The 13,784-nt window shown below is 41.7% G+C and overlaps 1 protein-coding gene and 1 long non-coding RNA gene across 2 annotated transcripts in view; one reads left to right on the top strand and one right to left on the bottom strand.

Moving 5' to 3' along the window:
* Nucleotides 1–4,451: 4,451 nt before the first annotated feature.
* The window catches only part of ndufaf2 (NADH:ubiquinone oxidoreductase complex assembly factor 2), a 33,836-nt gene continuing 24,503 nt past the window's right edge, over nucleotides 4,452–13,784 (top strand). The window contains exon 1 of the mRNA XM_055920206.1: nucleotides 4,452–4,661. Within this exon, the coding sequence (XP_055776181.1) occupies nucleotides 4,547–4,661 (115 nt within the window). The 5' untranslated portion in view covers nucleotides 4,452–4,546. The remainder of the gene's footprint in view (nucleotides 4,662–13,784) is intronic.
* LOC129853799 (uncharacterized) lies at nucleotides 5,262–12,073 on the bottom strand. Its single transcript, XR_008759180.1, has 4 exons — nucleotides 11,898–12,073; nucleotides 11,714–11,793; nucleotides 11,259–11,548; nucleotides 5,262–5,679 (listed from the first exon to the last, which is right to left on the bottom strand). It is a non-coding gene; the product is annotated as an uncharacterized LOC129853799 (long non-coding RNA).

Below are 13,784 nucleotides of genomic sequence, written 5' to 3'. Positions count from 1 at the left end.
AATGGGACCAGGAGACAGAAATGAAGAATGTGGCTGTGAGACAGAGAGAAATGGAGCGGAGGAATGGAGGGGAGCAGAGAAGAACATGGCCGTGTGGGAGAACAGAGCACGGCAGGGGACTAAGAGGCTGGAGGAAGGCAGCAGAGCGACAGTTACAATGCAAATCCATCTGCAAACACAAGTTCCCTCTCTGGTGCCTTGGCTGCCACTGTGTGCCAATACTAACAAGGGCTGACCCAATGGGTACACACAGAGGGGGCTCTGTCTCAACACACTCAGTCACATACACTTATCTCTTAACCTTTCATGGGCTCAGAAAATGTCAGTTTAATATAAATGAGATACAATGCTGATGCTTATCCAGGACATAGCTAACCCACACATACATACTGTAACTAGCTAGACCTTTTCTCTTATACAAGGCACTTCTTAGCTGCTTAAGTGTGGTGCAGGTACTGGCTACTGATTCCTGGATCTGAATTCCTGTGTGTGTGCATGTGCGTGCCTGTGTGTGTGTGTGTATGTTTTACTGTCCTTTAGCTGACCCTTTGAGGTAACCATGGCACCAGTGTAACTCTAGCTCAGCATAGAGCGCACCATATGAGGCAGAGCGAGAGAGAATGAGAGCGAGACAGAAAGAAAGTGAGAGACAAAGGATGTATGTGAGAGAAAAACAATGAAAGAGAAAGAGTCTATGTAGGAATACCTTTTAGTGTCTCAGTGTCCCAGGCCTTCATGGTTTTGTCGAAGGAGCTGGACACAATTATGCCCGTGTCGAACGGGTACCACTGCACACTGAACCTGTGGACATACCGACTGGACCTGCAACACACACTCACAGTGACCATCAGAGTATCTCACACACACTCTCTCACACCGCATTTGTAACACCATAGGCTCGAGTTTGATCTAATCTTGACTATTGCCCAGTGATATGGTCAAGTGCTGAGCAGCAGTCTTGCACTTCAATGTACACATTGGCCTAATGTCAACAGTGTGGACAGTACCAGTCAAAAGTTTGGACACACCTACTCATTCAAGGGTTTTTCTTTATTTTGACTATTTTCTACATTGTAGAATAATAGTGAAGACATTAAAACTATGAACAGCTTAGCACACTCTTAACTAGCTTCATGAGGAATGCTTTTCCAACAGTCTTGAAGGAGTACCCACATATGCTGAGCACTTGTTGGCTGCTTTTCCTTCACTCTGCGGTCCAACTCATCCCAAACCATCTCATTTGGGTTGAGGTCGGGTGATTGTGGAGGCCATGTCATCTGATGCAGCACTCCATCACTCTCCTTCTTGGTCAAATAGCCCTTACACAGCCTGGAGGTGCGCTTTGGGTCATTGTCCTGTTGAAAAACAAATGATAGTCCCACTAAGCGCAAACCGTATGGGATGGCGTTTCGCTGAAGAATGCTGTGTTAGCCATGCTGGTTAAGTCTGCCTTGAATTCTAAATAAATCACTGACAGCGTCACCAGCAAAGCACCCCCACACAATCACACCTCCTCCTCCATGCTTCATGGTGAGCACCACACATACGGCGATCATCCATTCACCTACTCTACATCTCACAAAGACACGGTGCTTGGAAACAAAAATCTCAAATTTGGACTCATCAGACCAAAGAACAGATTTCCACTGGTCTAATGTCCATTGCTCGTGTGTCTTGACCCAAGCAAGTCTCTTCTTTTTGGTGTCCCTTGGTAGTGGTTTCTTTGCAGCAATTTGACCATTAAGGCCTGATTCACACAGTCTCCTCTGAACAGTTGATTTTGAGATGTCTGTTACTTGAACCCTGTGAAACATTTATTTGAGCTGCAATCTGAGGTACAGTTAACTCTAATGAACTTATCCTCTGCAGCAGGGGTAACTCTGGGTCTTCCTTTCCTGTGGCGGTCCTCATGAGAGCCAGATTCACCATAGCGCTTGATGGTTTTTGCGACTGCACTTGAAGAAACTTTAAGAGTTCTTGAAATTTTCCGCATTGACTGACCTTCATGTCTTAAAGTAATAATGGACTGTTTCTCTTTGCTTATTTGAGCTGCACTTGGTCTTTTACCAAATAGGGCTATTTTCTGTATACCACCCCTACCACAACACAACTGATTGGCTCAAATGCATTAAGGAAAGACATTCCACAAATTAACTTTTAACAAGGCACACCTGTTAATTGAAATGCATTCCAGGTGACTACCTCATGAAGCTGGTTGAGAGAATGCCAAGTGTGCAAAGCTGTCAAGGCAAAGGGTGGCTACTTTGAAGAATCTTAAATATAAAATATATTTTGATTTATTTGACACTTTTTTGGTTACTACATGATTCCATGTGTTATTTCATAGTTTTGATGTCTTCACTATTATTCTACAATGTAGAAAATAGTAAAAATAAAGAAAAACCCTTGAATGTGTAGGTGTGTCCAAACTTTTGACTGGTACTGTATGTCAGTCTCTCTTGACTCAAAGTAGAGGAGAGATTGACTGCATGTTCTTGAAAGAAATATTATACATTTCTGTATAATCCACTTACAGTGCATTCCGAAAGTAATCAGATTTTGTCATGCCAATTTTGTTACGTTATAGCCTTATTATAAATGGATTCAATAGTTTACCCCCTCAATCTACACACAATACCCCATAATGACAAAGCAAAAACAGGTTTTTAGAATGTTTTACAAATTGATAATAAAAAAATAAGTATTCAGACCCTTTACTCAGTACTTTGTTGAAGCACCTTTGGCAGTGATTACAGCCTCGAGTCTTCTTGGGCTTGGCACACCTGTATTTGGGGAGTTTCTCCCATTCTTCTCTGCAGGTCCTCTCAAGCTCTGCCAGGTGTGATGGGGAGCGTCACTGCACAGCTATTTTCAGGTCTCTCCAGAGGTGTTCGACCAGGTTCAAGTCTGGGCTCTGGCTGGGCCTTATCAAGGACATTCAGAGACTTGTCCCAAAGCCACTCCAGTGTTGTCTTGGCTATGTGCTTAGGGTCGTTGTCCTGTTGGAAGGTGAACATTCGCCCCAGTATGAGGTCTCTTCTCCCCCGATGGCTCAGTTTGGCCTGGCGGCCAAATCTAGGAAGAGTCTTGGCGGTACCAAACTTCTTCCATTTAAGAATGATGGGGGACACTGTGTTCTTGGGGAACTTCAATGTTGCATACATTTTGTGGTACCCTTCCCCAAATCTGTACCTTGACACAATCCTGTCTCAAAGCTCTATGGACACATCCTTCAACCTCATGGCTTGGTTTTTGATCTGACATGCATTGTCAAATACATACACTACTGCTTGCACACTCATTGGCAAATCAGTGCTTTCGAGGATGCACAATAGCACATACCCTCTCTCTCACATCCAATCCTGTCCACCAATATTTAGTGAAGTACACAGTTATAGTGATGCTGCCATCTAGTGGGTGCAATCAGATATGTGAGCCACACACACCTGTCTACTATGCACACTGCTTTACAGGTGTACTGTGGTTTCCTGCTTTTGTTCTCCAGGTCAAACACCACAATCACTCCATCTGCTCCTCTAGATAGCATGCTACAGAACAGCCAAGAAGAGAGGGTTAGCTTCCAACAGCACCAGGAGGACTCTAAAGATGTGCTACCTAGGCAACACATGTCCATGTTGAGTTGTTGTAGGTTGCTTGCTCATGTATCAAGTTATGTTGAAATCAGGTTATGAGGGAAGCATGCAGTACGTTATAGGCCTAGGCTATATGGTAATCATAACAAAATAATGTTCTCAATTGTAATATTGTCAGACCTACTACCAATGACAGAGTGAAAAGATATTTCATATTTAATGATACAAATAAACTTTGATTTAATTTTACTTACTAAATAGGCTACACATCAGGAAACAAGCATCATTCAAACTCACGTATAAAAGGGAATCCATCAGAGAAACAATGGAATAGTGTTCACAGATGGGATGATGATTTGGCCAACTTTCCCCCTCACTGTTGACTCTGCCCGTCTCAGGCAAAGTGTGTCGTCAAGTCCAGCCTGTCTTGCTGTTAGAAACCCCAACAACTTCCCTCAATATATGTATATTTAAATAATTTAGCTAGCTAGCATGACTGTTTGTTATGGTTGTTCTAAAGCTAGCATAGCATAACTAGTTTGGCTAACCACGTACAAATTCAATGTCGTTAGCTACTAAGCCAGTTTTGCAAACGTTTTTTGTGTACAATAAATCTCTGTGATCTGGATTTATAAAAGTCAATAGAATCATTTGAATCAGTCCAATTTCACGCTCTGTCTTATTTAAACTGATTTAGCAAGCTAGTTTAGCTCCAGCCAACAAGGGGTGTGCGCGGCCATGTTGTTACGTCAGGATTTTTGAGACCTCGCTGGTATAACAAGTGCACTGATTGGTTCCTCTGATTCTGCCATCCAATTAAAACATATCTTACTGTTGTCTGTTTTTAGATACGGGAGATTGCATAAACAACAAATCCAATTGAACATGCGTTGATAGTTGAGGTTGTGTGGTGAAAAATACGAGCCCGATAGCTATATCATATTTTTTTAAATATGAGCAGGATCGGGGGTCTATTACGCCGGAGTTTTGGGTTGATAAAAGAACATGTGGGCACCGACCATTTAGGAAATAAATATTACTTGCAGCCCGAGCAAAAAACTTGGACGGGTAAGTTGCTAACGCTTTAGTTACCTCATCCCTAGAAACTTTGACCTAGACAGCCACCTCTGTAACGTTATTGTTGTCCTAGCTATAAGTAACGTTAGCTATCTTCTGGAACTCTCCAGTTTTATTAGCCACCTACTTTAACTAGAAGCTACACAGTTTAGATGGCTAGCTAACGTTACAGTAAATGGTATAGGCTACAAAGTAAGCAAATGTAACAGTTGCTATGTTAGCTAGCAAATATTCGTTTTAATATGTCAATTCAATTTTATTTTATATAGCCCTTCGTAAATCAGCTAATATCTCGAAGTGCTGTAAAATTATAGCTAGCTCAAACCGTGACCAAATCTTCCTACACATTTTAATTTTAATCGAGATTATTACATTAGTGGCATTGCATTCTGATCTCTTTGCTACATGTTATTGAGATCTTGGCTGTTGCTTTTTGTTTCATGTAAGATATGACCACTAGATGGAGGACGTGTACCTGTTTTGATATATCCCAAACAAATCACATCAGTTTCTTCAATAAATTCCATACACTCCTCTTCATTGTATGTTAATTGAAACACATTTGACACGTCAAAGCTCAGTGAAGCCCATCTCTGTTAAAACATACCTTCATCAATGCCATCAAAATATGGCACTGCAACCCTGTCACATAATTACAATAAATTAATCTCTCTCTACTCTTCAGACACTTTCCATTCAACCTTTGTTTGAGGATGTAGAATGAGGTCAGATTTCTCAGCTGAGAAAGATAGTGTGTATGTAGCTTAATATATAAGCCAAGCCTCAGATGTGAGTCAGCAGACTAAGCTGTGGTGACTAGGCACTGTTGTCCCTCAGGTAGCAAGGTTCTTAGTAGGCAAGGTCGAGGACATTCAGGCTGTTCTGTAGACTGAAATAGCTTCCTTACCTCGTCTCCATTCCTTCACCAATGACTTGACAAGGCTTGACATTGTAGCAGGGATACATCCTTCTTCAATTTATAAGTAAGGAGTGTGTGTTGTCTCAGCATCTAGTTTGAAAAATGCAAAACAATGTGATTGAAATTCACCCAGTCCTTTTGCGTGTCAGTACTATCTAGGAGAGAGGAGATTTAGGATCAGTTTTGCCTTTTAGATAGATCATAATGAATCCGGTTAGTATGGATGGGGGGGACCTGATCTTTGCTCAGAAATCTCAACGTACAAGGGAGTTGAGCGTTGACTAGTGTGGGTGGATTGGAGCTCCGACTACATTGAGTCGCTGTCAGTTGATACCTGTAAAATCTTAAACGCTTACAGTGTACGTATGTTTGTCCTATGTAAAGTCGGGCCTGTCTTTGTTTGCTTAAATCCATACTTTTGAATGAAACTTTTGTCAAATACAACCACCAACCTTTTCTTAGTTTCAATTGCTCTAAAATGTAGATTACCCTACGTAGTCTGAGATTAAATTGGGGCATTCGCGCTGAGTTGCCATTTTAGAGCAATAGAAACTAGGAAACGGTTGGTGTGGATTTCAGCAAACAAAGACAGGCCCGATTTTACACAGGACAAACATAGGTACATGGTAAGGGTTTAACATTTTACAGTATCGACTGACAGCAACTCGATGTAGTGAGAGCTCCAGTCCGCCCACACTCGTCCTATTGAAATGGTTTGACTAGGTCTGCATTTTCAATCCGTAAACCCATGTTAGCTTTATTAATTTACCAAGATGATCTCCCTCTCGTGGTGTAGGATTTAGCGGGGAGATATTGGCCTGGTACCCATTCACTCACTAACTGCGTCATTTGTGGGGGACGACATGTTTACTGTTGCCTTGTTGTTGTCGTCATGTTTGTTTGCGAGACCTCTACCCACCTTGTCTTATTTATTAACGTGAAGTTATCCGTTAAGTTATTTCAAAGCATGTAGGTGGCTGGGTATTCAAAGATCGTAGAGGCCTGTGTTCAGCACAGTCTAGGCCTAGGCTACTGCACAGGGAAGACCTCTTTTGTTATTCAGTCATTAGGCATACGGTGATTTCTCAATGGGACCTCTTGTGCATAAATAGCCTAGGCCTCAAGTACATGCACACTTATGTCATCACATATTGGCTGTGTAATGACACGGGTCATAATGGTTGATTCTCCACTCACGCTTCCTCACCACAGGGCTACTACCACACACACCATTGGCGTAGCACACAACCCCGTAGCCCCGACAAGCTTTACACCCTCCCACCCATGTCCTCATTACATGTAGTGCAACTACAACACTCATGGTCTGTAAAGTTCACTACTTTTGATAGATTTAAACGAACAATATTGGAATCACCATAGTCGCAACTATAAACTGTCAACTCCTTCTGCCTGATAGATTAAAATAGAATATGCTTTTTGGTTCAAATATGTGACATTTAACTAGGTTTTAAAGTCCTAAAGCAACTGAGGAAAACTAAATTGCTACTGTGTGAATGAAAAAGAAAAAATCTGTCAGATTTTTGTCTAATGTCAACTCAACTCAGTCAGTGCGGACAAATCTGATAGAATGTTTGTTTTATTGGGGATTTTGAAATGAATAATTTTCCATATTTTGCAAATGTTTGTATTGAACTTTTTATTTTTAAAGACACATGTCTGTTTTGAGTATCTGTTGTCAACTCAGTCAGTGGCTTGTCAACTCCGTCACGGATGGCTAACGCCCTTAAACTTTTTTTTTTCTCTTCTCAATATTCTGCAAAAATATTTTCATCACTGTTCCGCAACACATGCTTGAACAATTTGAAGTATTTGCCGTGCAGGACCTAAGGGATAATGTTTGCTTTAGAAGTGTTGTTTTATGTTCTAAATCTAGGAAAACCGGTCATAATGCTAACGAAATTAGAGCATTTAGTAGTGCTATAAAACTAAACAAAGATAAGTTTGGAGATTTGTATTACATATTGCCTTGCTCGGACCTTGCGCGGGGAAACTGCGCTACGCCACTGACGGACGCGATCTCTCCTCTTCCTTTCGCTCCAACCTTGTAGAAATAAAGGGGATGTATTATTAAGGTCATACGTCTTGCTCTTTTAAAAAAAATCTTAAACTGCACAGACAGACTGCAGGCTCTTTACAACAGCAACGCAGGTGGAGGAGGAAGCTATTTCTCTCTCCCTCCCCCTCTCTTTAGTAAATTCATAGGTAACTCTCTCTCTCTCTCAACTATCTGCTCAAACTATTCACCTGTCCCTATTCGTCAGTCCTCCTTTGATTTATTTATTTTTTGTACTTTAGTGCTCCTATTTTCTAACCCTCTCAATCTGTTGGGCTGTATGAAACTGGGGCGTAAGTAATATAATGCTGGGTGTTGTGTTCGGTTGCCCAGGACAGAATTGGAAAAAGCAGAGAGAAAAATATTCCAGTGTTATATTGTTTCAAGCTATCTCTATCCTCTCCCTTCTATCACTTTCCCCCTCTATCACTTTATTTTTTCTCTCTCTTACTCCCTCCCTTCCGCTCTCCCTGTAATCCAGCTCTTTTTGATGCCTGTCCAGAGCTGTGTAGAATATCAGAGTGGTTGTGTTATGTGAAAGTCTGGGCCCAGCAACATACTACAGTAACCTTGTAAATGTACACAGAGCCTCTTTTAGCCTGGTTGCCAGTCCATTCTAGCTTTAGCTAACTCCTTTTGGCTTTGAAATGCTAAAGGAGAAACAGACTGGCTATCTGATAAATGGAATGAGTACACAGAACAGACTATCTATGCCTCTGCCATAGATATGAAGAGTAGGCCTAACTCCATGTCCCTAGCCTGGGCTGCCTGGTGGCTATTGGTTAGCCAGATCTGTTTCCAAACATGACAACAACAAAGGAGTTGGCTGAAGGCAAACTCGGCCTAGATCTGGCTACCAGGCTACGATGCCTCTGTCCGTATGAACACAGAGCATAAGCCTATCCCTTTCTGTGCTCCTCTGTCTTTCTGTGTCTCTATACTGTATGTACCCAGACTGGCTCAACCTCACTGCAGGGACGACCTATCACACTGACTGGAAGAAAGCAAGGCATTCTGGAGATTGGCCCATTTGTCTTAATGGCAGCCGGGCTGCAGCACTGACGCCCATCCCCTCTTATTTAGGGAGAGCGGAGAGGAGAGCTGACATTATCGCCCGCTGCAGGCGGATTGGAAAATAATTGCCTGTATGATTGCTATTTTTTTCCCCCTTGCCTCTTTGAGGAGGTGTAGCCTTTGTCTTGGAATCAGTGGCTGCTCAATAGTGGACAGGGGAAAGGCAGCCCCTTTCATGTGGCAGTGAAAAGGATGTATTTTTAGTGCTATTCACTTAGCACTGTATGCTATGCAGTTTTAATCTATTGGTCCGTGCGCTGTGCGAGGAGGAATCTGAGGGCTTCAGAGGTGCACCACACTGTGTGAGAGAAAAGAGGCATTGACTTGTCCTCCTGTTACTATCCTCTCCCTTTGTCTATTATTTATTTGATTCTGAGGCTCTGTTCCATGAAGTGAAAACTGAAAGGCTTTCGGTTGGTTCTGCCTTTTCAGGTTGTCTAGTGTGGGAGGGGAGGTTGTGTGCGCGTGCACGTTTGCACACCTAAAGAGAACGAGCTAGTGAATTCTCAACACTTCATGCCTTAGCACACTTAACACAACAACAGATGGCTGTGTGTCATCGGAGCGTTAATTCGGGCTGCATATATTCCACGGAAGAAGTCACAGCCGAGAGCGACTGGGGTCCAAAAGGCTGTTTACTCAGCCACAAGCTGTCCCCAGGGGGAGATGAAGGAAGCTGTAGGCCTCTCTTCAACGCCAGCACTGGGTTTGTCATGGAGGCCTATGACCAAAAGCTGCCTGGGGTATTAAATCAATCTTCATTGAATGGCAGCGTTGCCATGCTTTGGCTTTCAATGAAGGTTGTTTACCCATCATGCTAAGTTCATCTAGCTGCATGCAATGTTATCCTCCTATGGACACACATTAGCCAGGCCTTAAGTGTTATTGTATTGGAACAGGTTTAGATTTAATAACGTGTCATTGCACCTCAAAAAGCGCAAGAAAGAAGTCTAACACCCACCATCTCTAGTTTGTTCTCTACTGTACGGGAAACTGTTGAGCGTGAAGAACCCAGCAGCTTTGGTGCGCCTAGCAACTACTACCATACCCTGTTCAAAGGCACTTAAATCTTTTGTCTTGCCTATTCACCAGCTGAATGGCACACATGCATAATCCATGTCTCAAGTCTTAAAAATCCTCCTTTAACCTCTCTCCTCCCCTTCATCTACACTGATTTTTGAAGTGGATTTAACAAGTATCAATAAAGGATCATGGCCCGGTTGCATATAACACCTGAAGTAAATTTTCCCCTTATCTTTTTCCTTAATTTCCTTACACAGAACATTTTAAGGTCAATTTCACCCTTAAATTACAGGACCTCATGGGCACCCTTAAGTGCTTCATTCAGTATGGATATCAATGTCAACAGCATTTGTGGAGGTGACTGTTACTTTCATCTGCACTGGTTACAAAAGGAAAACATCAACCAGCTAGCTACTTAGCTAAACAGTGGAAGGTGCACAATCCATGGCTACTAAGCTAGCTGGCAATATATACACTCTGTAAAATAGCTTGACGTACTAGAAAGAAATATAAACAAGTTGGGGGGGGGGGGAAATTAACCGCAATAAATGTGATTTATCTTCTGAAGCAATTTGGTTATCCAGTCTTGGTTGTAGCAAAATAGCTTTCATTTTGTGAGAGAGAATTTCTCTCTAAGGTTTAGTTAGTGAATCAGGCCGTCTCCATGGTAACCAGATACTCTTTCTGTCATACATACCGTAAAACTCCTTAAGGGTTAAGTATGCCCTTACCTAAGGAAATATTTTAGGGCTCTGTGTCACGCTCTTAAACAATTCTCTTAGGTAAGGCAAAATTATTCCTTAAGGTAAGCACTTAAGATGTTTTATGTAACCGGGGGGGGGCCTTTTATACCAAATATTGGCCCCCAGCCCCAAAAAATTGCCCCCTAGATTACATTATTTTCATCCCCGCTATGCAAACAAGGCTGATTTTTGTGACAATTTTACTGTTTTAAACAAGCTTTGTTTAGCTAATAAGATGAAAACACTACTTTTGGGTACCGTGTTAACATTACAACATGAAATCCATGTCTTAAACATTGCTACATTTCGGGAAATAGCAAAGAACAAGTGTAATCTGCATGACACAGTGTTACTTACCTTACAGATCACAGTCAGCTAATTTCCACTCCATATGCAAATCCATTTGAGTCATACACTGGTTTGTTTGGCTGGCATGTTTTTATTTTAAGCTGCCCTTCCTTTATCTACACTGAAATAATATTATTTAATTCGTCCTCTTATGATTTGTTTTCTCTTGCATAGCTCATTAGTACACCTTTGTGGTGGAATATATATTGTAGGTCCTAGGATACGACACTGAATAATGTGGAATTAACAAATACCGTCAAGGGATACCTTACAATTTACAATAATGAACACCTTGTGAAACAGCTGTGAAAACCAATCTGCCGACATTTACGATTTAAATATATAAACGTTTTGATTTTTGGTACAGTTGTCATTCATTTATTTTCACAGATTATTTGTACACTCACATGGTAATCCTAGACGTGTTCTCAACAGGCAGCCATTCTCGGAAAGGGGGATTTGAACAGGGAGGCTGCAAAGTCCAGGCACTGCTGCTCTCTTTGCTCTGACTGTTTGCAGTGCTAGTGTTTTTAGTTCATCTGTGGATCTCACATATTATGTGCCCAGTATGATAGAGCAAGAACTTTCTTAGCAGGTAATGACAATAACAGTAGATGTAGATGTAATGAAAAGTTGGAGGGTGGTTGGTAATGGAGGACATTAGGTGGATCCACGTCTGTGTGTTTGGCAGAAACCCCTAGGTCATGGAGAACAGAAGCAGAGTTAAAGGGAACAGGGTAGGAGACAGAGACGTAAACAAGCAAACACACAGGTTACACTTTACTGTGAGAAAATGTATGGATTAGCGCTTTGTTATAAATTGAAGGTATGTACTTTAACAGTTTTTGAAAGTATAGCCTACTTTAAACCGGTCCCCCTCTGAGAATCAGACTGGCTCTGGTGGATGGGATACCTCCTGGGTGGCTCGGACAGTCGATGGTCCTGAAGTCATTTTGGCAAAGTAAATTGAAGGAGGTAGATGTTTATAAGCTCAGCAAAACTACAATTTCTTGCTTTTTTCAAATGTCAACCAAAGCTTAACATACTTTGTCTATTGGGCTTCAACGAAGTGTACGGCGTCAGAGCTTTCAGTGGTCGACCGTCCAACTGGAGAAGATTGCTGGCTTCCACAGAGGTAACCCTAGGAAGACAAAAACATCAGTGTTAGGAGAACAGGAGCAGAGTTAAAGGGGACAGGGTATATGCAATTGCATTGTTTACCTCAGTAAACAGCTGCGGCTCCTGTGCGTACAGCAGGTGATAGAGCGAGTCCTCGGTGGTGGCCTGGACGCTGCTGTTGTGTGCAAAGAGAATTACCTTCATGTTGTCCTCCCACCGTTCCTGGTACGTCAAGGGACTTGCCCATGGCAGTCTTGAGGGTCTGGTTGGTCCAATCAAACAAACTTGGAGGGGGTAGGAAACACAGCTGAAATTGGAAGTTTACATACACCTTAGCCAAATGCATTTAACGCTCCGTTTTTTTACAATTCCTGACATTTAATTCTAGTAAAAATTCCCTGTCTTAGGTCAGTTAGGATTACCACTTTATTTTAAGAATGTGAAATGTCAGAATAATAGGATAATTATTTATTTCAGCTTTTATTTATTTCATCACATTCCCAGTGGGTCAGAAGTTTACATACACTCAATTAGTATTTGGTAGCATTGCCTTTAAATGGTTTAACTTGGGTCAAATGTTTCGGGTACTCTTCCACAAGATTCCCACAATAAGTTGGGTGAATTTTGGCCCATTCCTCCTGACAGAGCTAGTGTAACTGAGTCAGGTTTTGAGGCCTCCTTGCCCACCCACACATTTTCTATTATTGACTTTGTTGTCCTTAAGCCATTTTGTCAAGACTTTGGAGGTATGTTTTGGGTCATTGTCCATTTGGAAGACTCATTTGCGACCAAGCTTTAACTTCCTGACAACTGTCTTGAGATGTTGCTTAAATATATCCAAATAATTTTCCTCCCTCATGATGCTATCTATTTTGTGAAGTGCACCAGTCCCTCCTGCAGCAAAGCAACCCCACAACATGATGCTTCCACCCCCGTGCTTCACGGTTGGGATGGTGTTCCTCAGCTTGCAAGCATCCCCCTTTTTCCTCCAAACATAATAATGATCATTATGGCCAAACTGTTCTATTTTTGTTTCATCAGACCAGAGGGCATTTATCCAAAAAGTACAATCTTTGTCCCCATGTGCATTTGCAAACCGTAGTCTGGCTTTTTTTATGGCGGTTTTGGAGCAGTGGCTTCTTCCTTGTTGAGCGGCCATTCAGGTTATGTCGATATTGGACTTGTTTTACTGTGGATATAGATACTTTTGTACCTGTTTCCTCCAGTATCTTCACATGGTACTTTGCTGTTGTTCTGGGATTGATTTGCACTTTTCGCAACAAAGTACGTTCATCTCTAGGAGACAATGTGTCTCCTTCCTGAGCGGTATGACGGCTGCGTGGTCCCATGTTGTTTATACTTGTGTACTATTGTTTGTACAGATGAATGTGGTACATTCAGGTGTTTGGAAATTGCTCCCAAAGATGAATCAGACTTGTAGAGGTCTACAATTTTTTCTGAGGTCTTGGCTGTTTTCTTTAGATTTTCCCATGATGTTAAGCAAAGAGGCACTGAGTTTGAAGGTAGGCCTTGAAATACATCCACAGGTACACCTCCAATTGACTCAAATGATGTCAATTAGCCTATCAGAAGCTTCTAAAGTCGACATAATTTTCTGGAATTTTCCAAGCTGTTTAAAGGCACAGTCAACTTAGCGTATGTAAACTTCTGACCTATTTGAATTGTGATTAAGTGAAATAATCTGTCTGTAAACCATTGTTGGAAAAATAACTTGTGTCATGCACAGAGTAGATGTCCTAACCAACTAGCCAAAATTACAGTTTGTTTACAAGAAAATTGTGGAGTGGTTGAAA

The sequence above is a fragment of the Salvelinus fontinalis genome, chromosome 4 (genome assembly GCF_029448725.1).
Source record: "Salvelinus fontinalis isolate EN_2023a chromosome 4, ASM2944872v1, whole genome shotgun sequence".
NCBI classification, from domain to species: domain Eukaryota; kingdom Metazoa; phylum Chordata; class Actinopteri; order Salmoniformes; family Salmonidae; genus Salvelinus; species Salvelinus fontinalis.
The sequence above is the reverse complement of the archived record's forward strand: the minus strand, read 5'-3'. Positions and strand labels throughout refer to the sequence as shown.